This window comes from Phoca vitulina, unplaced genomic scaffold, assembly GCF_004348235.1.
Source record: "Phoca vitulina isolate PV1807 unplaced genomic scaffold, GSC_HSeal_1.0 scaffold73, whole genome shotgun sequence".
NCBI classification, from domain to species: Eukaryota; Metazoa; Chordata; class Mammalia; order Carnivora; family Phocidae; genus Phoca; species Phoca vitulina.
The window spans coordinates 2,708,267-2,723,460 of record NW_022589776.1 but is presented as its reverse complement, the minus strand read 5'-3'; the positions used below and the strand labels follow the sequence as shown (position 1 = coordinate 2,723,460).

General features: G+C 41.0%; 1 protein-coding gene across 3 annotated transcripts in view; it reads right to left on the bottom strand.

Moving 5' to 3' along the window:
* RABGAP1L (RAB GTPase activating protein 1 like) overlaps positions 1-15,194 on the bottom strand; it is a 782,624-nt gene that overhangs the window by 157,969 nt on the left and 609,461 nt on the right. The window contains exon 1 of one of the 3 annotated variants that reach the window (XM_032393376.1): positions 1,525-2,253. The exons of the other annotated variants lie outside the window; for them this stretch is intronic. Within the exon in view, the coding sequence (XP_032249267.1) occupies positions 1,525-1,692 (168 nt within the window). The 5' untranslated portion in view covers positions 1,693-2,253. Of the gene's footprint in view, positions 1-1,524; positions 2,254-15,194 lie in introns of those variants that run through there. 3 annotated transcript variants of the gene reach the window in all.

The following is a 15,194-nucleotide window of genomic DNA, read 5'->3' as shown; positions in this document are numbered from 1 at the left end:
AAAGTGCCAAAGGAAGGCAGCACCAGGTTACTGGAAAGTTAGGAGGGGGAGCCCTGGAGCCACAGAGTTAAGTAGTCTTTAAGAATATGAAAGTATATGAGACCCAAAATGGACTTCTCAAAGAGATGTAGAGAATTTGTTGAAATATATTTTAGCACTTAACAGTGTTAGAGCTCCTGAATAAAATGCTTTTTATTTCACTTAAAAAAAAAAAAAAAAAAAACTCCTTTCTAATAGAACATAAACCTTCAGTTTTCTCTTTTATTAAGAAAAATGAGATTCAGGGAAACAGAATTCAAGTGAGCGCTGATGACCTCACCTGGGCACTAAAACATATGTATTGAACTCTTTTCATTTCTTTCTTAAATGACAAAGAAATTGTATTTCTCAAAAATACCCCCTCCCCCATAATTGTATGCTGGTCATTGCTTCTAACTTCATCTCACAATGATAAACAGACTTTCTTCAGGGTGAAAAACCCCTCATGTATACAGATACCTAAAATGTTGTTATGATTAAACAAGGGGGATGATACTTGCATGCAAATACATACATGAAGACTGAATTGATCATTGCAAAGATAATATAAACAGAGATGAACTAGACTGAAGAGAGATACATGAGAGAAAAGTGTTAAATTCAGTCAACATTGTACTTCTGAAAAGACTCAAATATGACAGAACCATAACGAAAGAACAGTCTGGAATGGCATTAAACTCCACTGTATAAAATAGACAAAGCTTAATTATTCTTGTTCAATTACCAAATAATGGTATAGGACTACTGTAGACCAATTACATTATAGAACAGTTGCTAGGTATAGTTCTCAAACCACTAAAAAGAAACCCTGCACCAGCGATTGTGGGTATTTAATTTTAACCCTTGGTAGGAAGTAAGGAAGGGTGATTTTCCTCTTGTTCAGGAAATCAAAAAACAAGCAAGCCAGACTTCCCAGATTCACAGCACAGACCCAACAGCTTTAAACTGCTTCACAGATACACAATTTGAGCATTCCAGGAGAGAAATTTTCAATTTCCCACCCAAGGATTTTTAGGGGGTAAAATTCCCTACCCAGAAAAAAAAAAAAAATCAAGTTGGCAATCAAATGGTGAGGTTAGAACGCAAACCACAGTAGTCTAGATAGGTAGCAATAACGTCTGTTGTGAAATTTAACCCTTTTGGAGACGTAAATAACAGAATGCCTACATCAAGCGCTTGGGTATTCTGCTTTATTGCTGAGTCTAGGCAGCCAGAAAAACATGTTTTTTTTTCCCTGCCATAGAGATAATGCCACTAATGTGGCCCTGGGCTTTTAGAAAAGAGCCAGATCTCCTCTAGCCAATTAAGGAGTGGCCTGGAGCAGGCTCAGCCAGAGCCCCAGGGCAGCGGCCACTGAGCACTTCCTGCTTGGTAGTGTGGGGAAGAGAAGAAAAAGGAGACTGCAAGCCTCTTTTAGGGATACAGGAATTCTCACAGAGGGTGGCAGATTCCTTACAAATGAAGTTCAATGAAAAACAGTCTCACCGCCAGAAGCCGAGGCACAAACAGACGATGCCCCATCCCCAGAAGTTCCAGCACCCGACATGCATACTCATTCACCAGCTTGCTCCTCTCGTCGTGCATGTCCTGGGACTTTTTGACAGGAGGTGTGAGCTTAGCAGCTGGGGCTGGGCAGGGCACCCCTTCTTCCATGAGCAGTAAGTAGGTATCCAGAATGAGAAAGCTGGATCTCTTATCCACAATTTTGAGAACTGCAGTGGGAGGGGAGCCAGGCTTAGGTCTCCCCAGGAGCACGCACAAGCCAGGCTGTGGTGGGAATTGTCAGCTAACGTCTCCACAGGAAGAACATTTTGGCTAAATTATCCACTGTGCAAGAGCCCCAAAGTAGACTGGAAAATGAAATCAAATTTTGATCTAAATAAAAAAACGGCAAAAGCAATCGAATGCAAGAAAATGGCCAAGAGTGATGCAGGAGAGTTCAGATACATGTGTTAAAATGTACCAGCAGCTCAGAAGGGTCTAGCATGTGAGTGTGTGTGTGCGCGCGCGTGTGCGTGCGTGCGTGTGTGTGTGCGCGCGTGTGCGTGCGTGCGTGTGTGTGTGCGCGCGTGTGAGCAGACAGCAGCAGCGGTAGCCGGGAAGCCAGGGCAGTTGTGAAGCTGCAAGGAGAAAAGGATGAGCTCATTGCAATCCTTGATTCGTGACAAGGGGCGCTGCGGCCGCCGCGCCTCTCTCGCTCGGAATCAGTAATGAAGGGGTAGGGGAGGAAGGGGAGGGAAGAGAAGGAGGTAGGTGAATGAGCATGCAGAGTGTCTCGGGGGAGAATGCTGTAATAAGAAGCCAATGGCGAGCCGTTGGACAGATGTGCTTCTCCCTCCCAGTCCACCTTCAATCTGTGAGTCTGACGGCTTATGCTGCTGAAGCCGAAAGCCCGAGACAAACGAACTAGCTTCTCTTCACATGGAATGCTCACAGAAGAACCGGACAGCCGGCAGGCTAAAAGGCTGACCTTTCTTCACTCTTGCTTTCTAATAACGACAACAGATAAAAGTCTGATTTTATGCTGCATATTTAAAGTGGGATGCTCCAATCCTGGTTCGGTGACTGAAAGCTCTACAGAAGAGAGGTTTAGGGCGAAACGATACAGGATAAACAGAGAGCAAAGACCGAGCTTCCAAGAAACGACACACCCTCAAGTTGCAGTGTTTATGCAATAATAATGACTTTTGAAATGCTAGAATGTGAAGTATGTCAGCATTCTGGGAAGCCATAATTAAAAGTAAGATTTCTATAAACATGCAGTATGACAAAACATAAAAACCTACAACATTACTAATGAGCATACATCTAAGGAACCATTGAAGTTGAGATTCTCAGAGCAGTAATAACTTTCTTAAGCCACAGACCCTGATAAACACGCATTTAATAGCTCAAAACATTATTTTGATGCTCTGTGCTCAAATTAATCCTTCCCTACTAATAATATAACTGAGGATTATCCATGCTTTAAAATTTTACAGTCTTAGTATGTGTCATATTAACTTCCTTGATGTGAATAATCAGTTACAGCCAAATGAAGGCAAAAAGACAAGATCCCCTTTAGGAGCAGTTTTTATACTTTAGCTAACAATTAACTAATCATATTCAGAATCTTGTTCTGGGTTCTGGGGTGAATACCAGGTCAGTTTCTCCATGTAAATTGTAATATGATACAGAGTAAGAGGACTAAGAGAACCACAGCTGATTCCTTCTGAATCTTAGTTTCCTGCTCTGACAAATAAGAGTTATAGATCTCTGCAAGTAACAAAATAGAAACATCAGCTTACCTCTCTGATCTTGGTTAAAGAAATAGATTAATTACAGAATTGGGGTTAAAGGGAAATATTGCCTGCTTTAACAGAATATTGTTTAGTTCCTTTTTCCAAAATTCAATAAAACATTTTTTTTTGTTAAACATTTCGAGTATTAACAAAATCTTTTTTTTTTTTAAGATTTTATTTATTTATCTGACAGAGAGAGACACAGTGAGAGAGGGAGAAGCAGGCTTCCCGTGGAGCAGGGAGCCCGATGCGGGGCTCGATCCCAGGACCCCGGGATCATGACCTGAGCCGAAGGCAGATGCTTAATGACTGAGCCACCCAGGTGCCCTGAATATTAACAAAATCTCAAATAAGATATTTATATATATTGTTGTCAAGCCCTTATTTCTTCCATAAATTCTTTCTTTTTTCCCCAAATGATTTTTCTTTCTTTTTTTTTTAAAGATTTTATTTATTTGTCAGAGAGCACAAGCAGGGGGAGCAGCAGGCAGAGGGAGAAGCAGGCTCCCCGCTGAGCAGGGAGCCCGATGTGGGACTCGATCCCAGGACCCTGGGATCATGATCTGAGTTGAAGGCAGACGCTTAACCAACTGAGCCACCCAGGCGTCCCGATTTTTCTTTCTTTTTTATAGAGAGAGAGAAAGAACGTGTGTGTGCTGGGGGGAGGGGGACAGGGAGAGAGAATCTTAAGCAGGCCCCATGCCCAGCGCTGGCCCACCACAGGGCTCTATCTCACGACCCTGAGATTAGGACCTGAGTCAAAATCAAGAGTTGGACGCTTCACCAACCGAGCCACCTAAGTGCCCCTCCAAAAATGATTTCTTAAAAAACTAGAGATTTTAATGTAAAATGATCAAAACCATTACAGTATGACATATATATATATATATATTCAGATCCCTAAGGTTCTGGAGGAAATGTCTGATGGGCTACCCAGGGTGGGGCTTCTTCAGCTCGAAGGGGGAGACTGTAAGGCTGAGGGCAGAGGTTCTGGGCCTTTCATAGCCTACCCCTACACACACACACACACACACACACACACACACACACACACACACCCCTCAGGGAACAGCTCCTTTTTTATCTTGTTTACATACTGGAGTTACAGGAGATTGTTTGAAAAGACCATGCTACTGCTGTGTAAGTGTGAAAAGCACTGTCATGGAAGCTTCTCGTTTAAGAACAAGGGGACATTTTTACTTGCAAAGGAAGGGAGAATTCAGTGACTCCTTTGCTTATAGGACTTTTTTTGGATTGATATATTTTTTAAAAGCTAGGGGAAATGTTTCTATGCAACTGACTTGGTTTCAAAGAACACTGGCCGAAGCATTTATTTTTCCTTATATAAACCAGAAACAAAGAATTTCTTGCCCAAACGGATTCTGGTAAGAAGTCAAAATTAATCAAAAGACTTCAGAACTATGGTTTGGCTCTGATGCTCACAAAAGAAGTTCTATTAAATGTAATAGCCAAAGTATGATATTTTAATGAGCAAACTGAGTTACACTTAAAACAATTACAAACAAGTGGTCCTGTATTTCAGTTTTCCTCATCTCTCCATCATCCTGCCCCTCAAAAATGCATTATCCTTGAGGAAGTGAAGGTAAGGTTCAGGCTGGGCTCTGAGTGGTCCCTCCTGGGAGAGCAGCAGTGGTTTTATGGGGAGATGGCATGAGTCCAGAGCATACCTTCCCCAACCAGCCTGAGGAACTGGGGCCACACCAGAGCCCTGCAGAAGGCATGGGGTTTGGAGCAGTGAGCAGCCTGAGGAAGAACAGGAGGAAGGGGGAAGTCGAGGAGGCCCCCGAACCAAGATGCTGAACCAGAGAAGGCAGAGCCGGCACCGTGGGGGAAGGAGAAGATGTAGCTGCTGACACGCAGAAGTGGATCCAGGTCCTCGGGCTTCACAGGCCAGACCCGCAGTTAAGAGTGAGGATGAAGATGGAAAGGGAACAACAGCATAGAGCAACTACAGCTCTGTTCCCATGGACCCAGAACATGCTGAGCTGGTGAAAAGGGCAAAGGCTGAAGGTCCCTCTGGGCCCAGAAGGCATCCCCTGCCTGGAAATGACCACACTGAGAGGGGTCTCATCTCCCTGCACTCCAGGCTAGAACCCGCAGAGGAATGAACACATCCCAGGTTGTAATGTCCATCCCCATCCTCTCATCTTCCTTTCTACAACAAGGTGAACCAGACTTCTTAGAAACCTATTGATTCAGTTCTGCATATATGGGGACATCAGCCCAATCCCAACCTGTCTGGGCAGGTATCACCCTATGGAGAATAAAGCACCCTCTATAAGCAGCCCTCCATCCCCAGAATCATCCTTGTTTTCAACATTTCCATAATTTTTCAGGCTGTCCTTTGAGAATAAGCTGTTGATAAGTATCAGGTAAAACAACTCTTCTAGAACATCACTTGGTGAAATGGAAGAATGGATTCCAGGCATTTTTGAAGCCATACAAGAGTGAGTCATCTCAGTGAGCATTTTCTCTTCTTCCTCCCCAACTCTCCAAATAATTTATTTATTGCTGATGAGATTCAGTACAGTACACTTCTGAGAAATAAATTTTTGAGTTATAAAGTAGTCCAAAGATGAAACTAATGGTAGAAAAAAACTCTTCTAAATTAACCAGTTAAAAATACATGATTTCTCAAATTTCCTTACACTAACTAGTATGAAGATTTTTAAAAAACAATCTGTAAGGAAGTTCAACAGCAAGTTGAAGCTAATATGGGAAATTTGGATGAATCATGCAATGAGGCAGAGTGAGAGAAAAGCGAAGAGGACCAGGCAATGGTCCCTAAGCCATGGTCTAAAAAATAGAAGGCTCTCTCTCTGGAGTGCTGGAATCAGGTGGATGGTGGGGCAGAGCCTCGTGCTTGAGTGCTCTCCCTGAGCCACTCCACTGTGTCATAATTGCTGGGCATGTGCAGGACATAAATAGACTCCCACTGTAAAATGAAAACATATTTGACTTAATTTTATGGAATTGTAATTAAGAACACTGAGTGCAAAGAAACATGCTAAGTAGTTACTTCAGGGGTTACGAAGGTGAAAAAGGAAACATTTTCTAATCTGCAAGAGCTTAAACTCAGAGAGGCATTCAAACAAAGATAAAGCAGGATGTGGACACCATAAAAGGAGGAACAACACTGTGTAATGATCTAGTCACATATTTGGTCTTTACAATGGATGCAGACAAAAGTAGGCTCCTATTAGTGGGACTGACCTGGACCTAAACCCAAGAGTAAGGAGAATTAAACATATCTCTAGGAGCAAAACAGGGCATTGTTTATTATACTATCGTTTAGTCATATTTACTTGTATGACATAGGTAAATTACTTAATATTCTTTGAGTCTCTGTAAAATGCTAATGTCATATATCTAGCCAAGTTGCTCTAAAAACTTAGTAAGTTAATGCATATAAAGTGCTTAGAACAGGGTGGGTGCTAGTCTGTCCAGGAAGTCCTACAGAAGAGGAGAGCAAGTATAAAATGCATTGTGTTCACCTGGTTTAGGGTTAGAAAGACAAAAAGGACTCTGAACGTATTATTAAAAAGAGAATTAGCCAAATACTGATAAAAGACATTCCTATGAGACCAACTGCCTCTTCAGTTCTAACCTTGAAGATTTAAACACTTAGTAATAAGTAGGAAAGGACCTATACTCTTCTCAACTTGGAAAGGTAAAAGGGCAAAAACTGAATTCTCTAGTTATTTCTTTTTTGTAGGATAGACAACTTTTTATTTTTTTGATTTTTTAAAAGATTTTATTTATTTATTTGAGAGAGAGCGAGAACACGAGACAGAACACGAACAGGGGGAAGGGCAGAGGGAGAGGGAGAAGCAGGGTCCCTGCTGAGCAGGGAGCCTGACTTGGGGCTCCATCCCAGGACCCTGGGATCATGACCAGAGCCCAAGGCAGATACTTAACCCACTGAGCCACCAAGATGCCCCTGGATAGACAACTTTCTGAAAGATGAACTCTCAATAATTTGGCAAGTTCCTAAGATCCAACAAATAGGTCAAATAAAGATGACACAGTAAGTAGTATTGGTATCTTGGCATACATGTAAAATCCTGCACAGCACATGCTCTGCCATTCAAGCTCGAGCTCTGCTACATGCTTCTGGAGGTAGAAAGATACACCAGATGCTGCTTCTAACTTTATGTATTATTCACGCTACTTGAAGAAAAGGCTAAAATGAAATGTCATGAGACTGAGCATATAGGCTGTATCACAGGGAAATGAGTCTCATTATTTTGTAGCTGGAATTCATACCCTGAAGAATTGGGAGTACAAAATAAAATCCGTAATTAACTGACATCATGGTGGGTAGTTCAGGTAACAAGTTTATAGGAACTCAAAGGGGAAAAAAAGATTCCTGTAAAGTATTATAGATTTACCTAGTGTTTAAGAATGGTCTGACCTCTCATAAGACTTAAGGCATAGGGCGCCTGGGTGGCTCAGATGGTTAAGCGTCTGCCTTCGGCTCAGGTCATGATCCCAGGGTCCTGGGATCGAGTCCCGCATCGGGCTCCTTGCTCAGCGGGGAGCCTGCTTCTCCCTCTCCCTCTGCCTCTCCCTCTGCTTGTTCTCTCTCCGTCTCTCTCGCAAATGAATAAATAAAAATCTTTAAAAAAAAAATAAATAAAAAAAAAAAAAAAAAAAAAGACTTAAGGCATAACCACGTTAAAGGAATTTTGGTTTTTTTTTAATAGAAGAAAGAACTTTCTCCCACCAACAATAATTTACTAACATGCTGAATAGTTACTGTAGCAATTCTTGTGGTCAGATTCTAGCTTAATGCCTTTATTAGTGCAAGAACTTCTACAGTCTCTTTAAGAGTTGATCATTTTGCCTCAACTTCCTTATCTTTATTGACAATTATCTCAAAAGGCTGCTTATTTTATTATTGGACATTTATCTGTTTAGAAAGTACTACTTGCAGTAAGCCAGAAATGTGAAACTTTTAGTCACTGGGTTGGGGAATATATTTTTTAACAACAATATAATGATATATTTTATAACAACAATATATAGAATTAAGTTTACTTTCTTTATGTAACATTAATTAAAATATTTGAAGGCAGTCTTAATTTCCTTTTCTCCGAGCTCACCATCCCTGCTAACTGGACCTCCTATAACCTGGTTTCTGGACCATTCTAAAGTGTTAGCAATCCTACCACCTGGGCAGAACACACTTTTTTGGCCAATGTCCCTCAGTAAAGCACTACTCACACTAAGAAGGATATTCTGGATATGACAGCAGAATCATAAAATAATGTGGTGTTGTTAGACCCTAGAAAGCATCAGAGTCTAACATGTTTATCCCACTGATGATAAGACTGAGACAGCGGATAAGTGACCGGTTTAGGATCATAAAACTTACTCTCGGCAGAGCCAGGAAGCCGAGATCCCAGAGTCCAGTTGCTTGGCAGGGAACCTTGCATTTCCTGCAGTGTTGTTGTCTTTCAATTAATGTAGCCGATTACAAAAACAAACAAACAAACAAACAAACAACTATCTTATTAGGAAAACTGTGCTTCACCATTTTATTTCACATGGAATTGACCCGGAGCCTTTGCCTGCTCTCTGCTATGAAAGAATCTAAGATTCATAGATTTGAGTTGAGAGGGGCATCCAAAAGCCTGCCTTGAGAATAATCACTTCTGAACACACACTTACGATAATAAAGGACATCTGCCTTCTCAGTTTTTAAGCGAGGAGCACTCTCTTCTTCAATCACACAGTTAGAGAGGCTACGTCCCTAGCAGCTCAGCCACAGTGTCCACTTAAGAGCAGCTTTCTTGAAGCCATGTTAGTGATGCAGGCTTGAAAATGGAATGCTGTCTCAGTTCATTCATCCCATTCCCTGGGCAGTTTGTTTAAGGCTCACATTTATTTTCAAGGTAAGCAGAAGCATAAATAAATGTTAGCAGGGGCCTGTTTTTTATGTTAAATTGATCAGATTAAAATAATGATCTATAGAATCCAGACTGTTTCTTGATTCTCTCATGCTGGATCAGCATTTTACTTTTTATTTTTACAAGTGTGTATGAGTGTACGGGTGTACTGTGTGTCATGGCTGTTAAAAATAATGAGGTGCTTTATTCATCTTGGTAAGTTGTGAATTGCCTCTACCTTCTTCCCATGGTCCACCTCCAGTTCTCTATTCAATTTGCTAACTCTGGCATCTTCATATTACATAGAATGCTAAGTGTAGTTTAATAGCTGTCACTGTGAAAAATAATATTTTCAGTGGAGTAGTTATATGGGTCAGCCCATGTATTAGCAAGTGAATTTGTTTCCATAAAATGAATATGTCAGATGGGGACAGTCAGGGCTTTTTTGCATAGACAAGTCCATGTTCTGGAATAACGATGGTAATAGGTAGTCTGGCTGTATTATTTCCTTGCCCCTGCCTCTGGCCTCACAGCTTCAGATGGATTCAGTAGAATTTCAGAGGTAGCAAAATGGTGAGAATGGAGGTGATTTTTCGTCTACTTTCACTGGAGGTGATCTGCTCCCTCTTCACCTCCCGTGGAAGTTCGGTTCCTGCAGATACTCAGTATGGCCACAGGCTGACTTCCGTGACCGTAGTAGAACAGATACACAGGGTCTTCCCTGCGTGGTGGGCTCCTTTACCTATCTCAGACTCCTATTTGCTCCATGCAGGGCCTAGCAAAGTGACTTATACATCACAAAGTCTGGTAGATATGTGAGTAACTACTAGTATGAATGATAACAGTTATTATTTATTCAGGATCGATAAAGGCTATGAACTATGCAAGCCCTTAGAGTTTGCATTACTGCATTTAATCCTAACAACCAATTATGACCTTTTCACATTGGAGGCACCTGAGCTTAGAACAGTGAAGGGACTTGCCCAAGATCATGTTGCTAGTAAGTGGTAACTGCAACTATAGTTTTTGGATAACTACCAAATGTTTAAAATCTTTATTTTTTTAAAGATTTTATTTACTTATTCATGAGAGACAAAGAGAGAGAGAGAAGCAGAAGCAGACAGAGAAGCAGGGCTCCCCACGGAGCCCCCAAATGTTTAAAATCTAACTTGAGTTATTAAACAGTGAAGGAAGTAGACTTAAACAGGCTGGATCCTAGAGGTTAATCAAATTAGTCCAGTGCAAACAACAGGATTTACACAGTCATGTCACTATGAATATACTGAGGGACTAGTGTTTCTTGGGTTCTAAAAGAAACGATGGAAACAAAAACAGAGTAAAAACTTACGCTCAAAGAGCATCACCTGTACCCTGGTGATCCTACCCATACTCTTCTTGTTAATCACTACTGAACAACACAGCCACAGGATCAGCCCTCTCTCCAGAGCTGCCAACCTGTGTATCTATCTCCTCACAGGATATATGCAGCCTCACATGTAACTTGATCTCAGCGTCCAAAGTCACCATTTCTTCTCCAGCACAGATCCTCCTCTGACATTTCCTATCCTGGCTAATGGGTTCCCCATCTGCCCAATTATACAGTAGACACCCAGGTGTCATCCCAGAGTCCTCCTTTTACCTCCCTCTACCTCTAACCCATCATTCAAGTCTAGTGGATTCAACCTCCTCACCATCTCTCAAAACTATCCCCTCTTCTCCACTCCCAACTCTTCTGCTTTGAGATCAGCCCTAGGTATGACATGCTGGGGTCTCCACTGTCTACAATACTGAAGGTACTTGGAGTTCCCTGCATATACCTGGTAACTCCATGTCTCCAGGTCTTTGTTCTTGCTTTCTCCTTTTCTTGAACTGTGCTTCCCCTCTAATTCACTTACCTTTTCTTAATCTGTCAAAATTCAATTCTGATATTACCTCCTGCAGGAACCACCCTTCAATCCCACACTGGGACACCTGGCCCGCTGTTTGCTCCCCATGTTTCCACCTGTGCTGTCTCCTGCACAGCACTTGCAGGCTTATACTTTAATGAGTTGCATGGAAATCAATGGTTAGGGTCCCTCTCCCCTGCTAAGGCACTTAGAGATAGGTATCATGTACCATCCTTCTTCTTGTCCTAAAAACTGAGCAGAGGCAGTTACATAATGGCTACCCCGTAATTGTTTCTCGAAATGGTTCAGCATTCAAAATGGATAAAATATGTGTAGGAGAATGAAAGATAAGCATTTCTCTGATTAGAGATATTGGTGCTTTAATATTTCTGAGCCTTTTAAGATGCTCTTCCCTCTTTCTGGAATGTTTTTCCTCCATCATTTTTTCCTTTAAAAATTTTAACAATCCTTCAAAATGTTGTTACTGAAAGAAGAAAAACTGAGATGTCAGACCTGTATTTATTTTTTTTAAGGATTTTTTATTTATTTATTTGACAGAGAGAGACACAGTGAGAGAGGGAACATAAGCAGGGGGAGTGAGATAGGGAGAAGCAGGCCTCCTGCTGAGCAGGGAGCCCAATGTGGGGCTCGATTCCAGGACCCTGGATCATGACCTGAGCCGAAGGCAGACGCTCAACGACTGAGCCACCCAGGCACCCCTGACAGACCTGTATTTAAAACCAACATTTGATGTCCAGTAACTGTGTGACTTGAGGAAAGCTAACCTCTTTGAGTCTCATTTTTCATTAAGGAAATAAGGTTTAAAACAGTAATCTTATGAAGTTGCTAACATTATTCATGACTGTGATATTTCTAGGTTGGTAAACTAGGATGATAGTACAGGTAATAACTGATAGGGAAAGCATTGCGGCCAGGAAAGGACGCAGGATGCATGGAGTTAGCTAGAAATATGTGGCAATCTTTTGGAGATGTTCCACAGGCCATGGGAAAGATGAACATGGAGCCAAGGGATGGGTTTAGAAATCACTGGTGAAATATGGGAATGAATGAGGTAAACGAGGGAAAATACGAAAGCCGTGAAGAGATGTTCTCATATTATGTCATGATATTCTTCTCAATTATGCCAGGTGTGATTTAATAACTAGTTATATTTTATTAGGGAAATAATTGACCCCACCAGACAGAATGCTCCTTAAGGGAACACTTTGCATTTGCTTCACTCACCAACTTGTTCCTAGCACCCAGTAGAGTGACTACATATACAAAGAGTTCAGGAAATAATTACTGAGTTGATGAATGATTGAATCTCATATAATATTCCCTGATGGAACTTCAAGTCATTTGCTTGAAATCTGGTGACTTAAATAATTAGTAACATGAGAATACAAATTCCTAATAAAAATGTGCTGAGGTGGAGGTAAGAATAAAAATCTGACAAGTGCCTGTTGTGGGCCAGACACCGCGCCATCCACCTCCATGCATGGTCTTACTCCATTCCTATAATATGTGGTAATGAGATCACTGCTAAAAGAAATGATTTGTTCATGTTTTGCAAGTCAGTATTTTTTAAGTTTTTATTTTAAGTAATCTCTACACCCAACGTGGGGCTCAAACTCACAATCCTGAGATCAAGAGTTGCCTGCTCTTCTGACAGAGCCAGCCAAGTGCCCCCTCGCAAAATCCATCTGCCGATTTCTACAACATCCTTGATTCCTTGATTTCCCACTTTCCCTAAGCCTTCCAAGTCCAATTGATCTAGAAGTCCTATCAGCTCTCTCTACAAAATTATCTGAATCTGTCTTCTTTTTCCATCTTCACTGTCACCACCTTAGTCCAAGCTATGATCACGTCCTGACTCGGCCTTCTGAAATAACGTCTGACTTGTCTCCATTCTCGCTTCTTTTTCAATTCACATTCCACACACCAGAATCCTTCAATCCAAATGTCTTAAAACCATAAATCAGATATAATTTCTCCCTGCTTAAAACTTATACTGGCTTCCCCTTAAACCCAAATGCCAACATTTTCCTACTGTTTATATGTCTCTACTGCTCTGGCCCCTGCCTAGCTCCCTGACCACACCTCCTTCCTGTCTACATCTCACTCACTGTGCCCCACTCACACTGGCCCCCTCTCTGTTTTGAACACACAAACCTCTCCTGCCTTAGGGCCGTTGTACTTGCTGCTGCCTCTGGTCGTCATATGGTTGGGTCCACTATGTCATTCAACTCAAATGTTACTTTGCTCACAGAGGCCTTCTCTTACCATCTTATCTAATGGAGAGCAGTAACACACTGGATTCTCTTGTATTCTTTCTTTCACAACATTCATCACTACTTGAAACTGTTTACTTCTTTCTCATGTATGATCTCTTTCTCCAACTAGAAAATGTTAGGGCAAGGCTCATGGGGGAGAGGAGGGAGAGTTTTAAATAATCTTTACTTAAGTTAGTAGAGAAAAACATAAATGTAAAATAAGATTCTGGTTTCAGCTTCTTTTTTTCATTCATTCACCTTTACTTTAAAGGATTATTATTTTACAGGGCCTTCTGAATCTCTCTTTTCTTTAGCAACCAGGAGTCAACTAAAATGACCCCTTGACATTTATAGATTCAATATTTATGGTTTCAGCTCTCCCGGAGAGACCCCACAAGGCCATAACACAGTAACTTGTGGGTTTACTGAGGAATGAATTTAGTTACTTCTGTGTAGCAGATGGTAAGTAAGCTTACCTTATAGTCTTTGTTCTTCACAGTTATTCTATGTTCTTATGACAAGGCAGTTATTTTATCTCAATTTTATAAAAAACGACACTGAATAAAAATATCATAGTGGCATTAAAAAATTTAAAAGCATTGTAGAATATATCTTTCATGAGTGTCAGGTTGTTTTTATCCCCCTGAACCTATGTCTATACACATCTTTGTACAAAAGGTCTACCTGGTTAACTGTAGTAATGCCAGGATTAATACCAAATGTTAGGCTTCCAAAAAAGGCTACTATGAATCTATAACCATCATAAAGACTAGCCACCTAAAACTGCAGAAACCATTTTAGACATGCAAGTAGCTGAGTCATTGTGGTTTTTGGTAGAGAGAGGTTTCTATATTTGAAAACAACGATATAATATTGGTTTTTAAAATGTCCTGCAAACTTTGGATAATATATGCTATAAAACTGTCAGCTACTTTGGGAAGGAGAAGGAAATTAACAACACAAAATAAGCAGAAACACCCCTTAGACCAAATGGGAATAGAGAGGACTAAATGAGCTCAGGGGCAAAAGGTGAAGAGGAAATACTCAATTCTCTATGTATACACCATAAGCCCAGAGTTGTGCCTGGTGCTAGTGGAATATAAAACTAATGCGTAATATGGTCTCTATCCTCAGTGGCATTATAGACTTGGAGCAGAAACAAGGCCCATGACTGGGACATTAGGGAATCCCCATGACTGTGCAATAATGTGCCTAATAGGTACATCTGAGGCCAGATTATGATGAAAATGGAATGCCAGATGATGGGCTTATATCAGACAACAGACAGGTGAATAATACAATGAAGACAAATCTTTAGAAAGATTAATCCGGTAGCAGAGGGCAAGGGAGTATAAGAGAGGAAGAGACTGAAGGTAGACAAGTCATAAAGCTCTTGCAGTGAGCCAAATATGAGAGGAAGAAAGCCTGGACCGGTGTGGTTGCCATGGCCACGGAGAAATGCTTAAATCTGAGAAGCATCATAAAGGAAAAATAGCTCTTCATTATATTCGTGTAACTTTCCAAGTACATGTGGCTTATTATGTCTTCTTTTATATAACTCATTGATACAAAATTGCCAGAGATAATATTCTTTACCAATTCAGGGAAGGGCACACCATGGAGGAAGTGAAATGCCCCCTGTCATATGAATCCTCCCTCAAAGTTGTTGATTTTGAGGCACTAAATTTGGCTAAAAGATCAATTGGTTTGGTCACTTTCTCTGAGAGTCTAATTATTTTTTATTTTTTATTTTTAAAGATTTTATTTATTTGACAGAGAGAGACACAGCGAGAGAGGGAA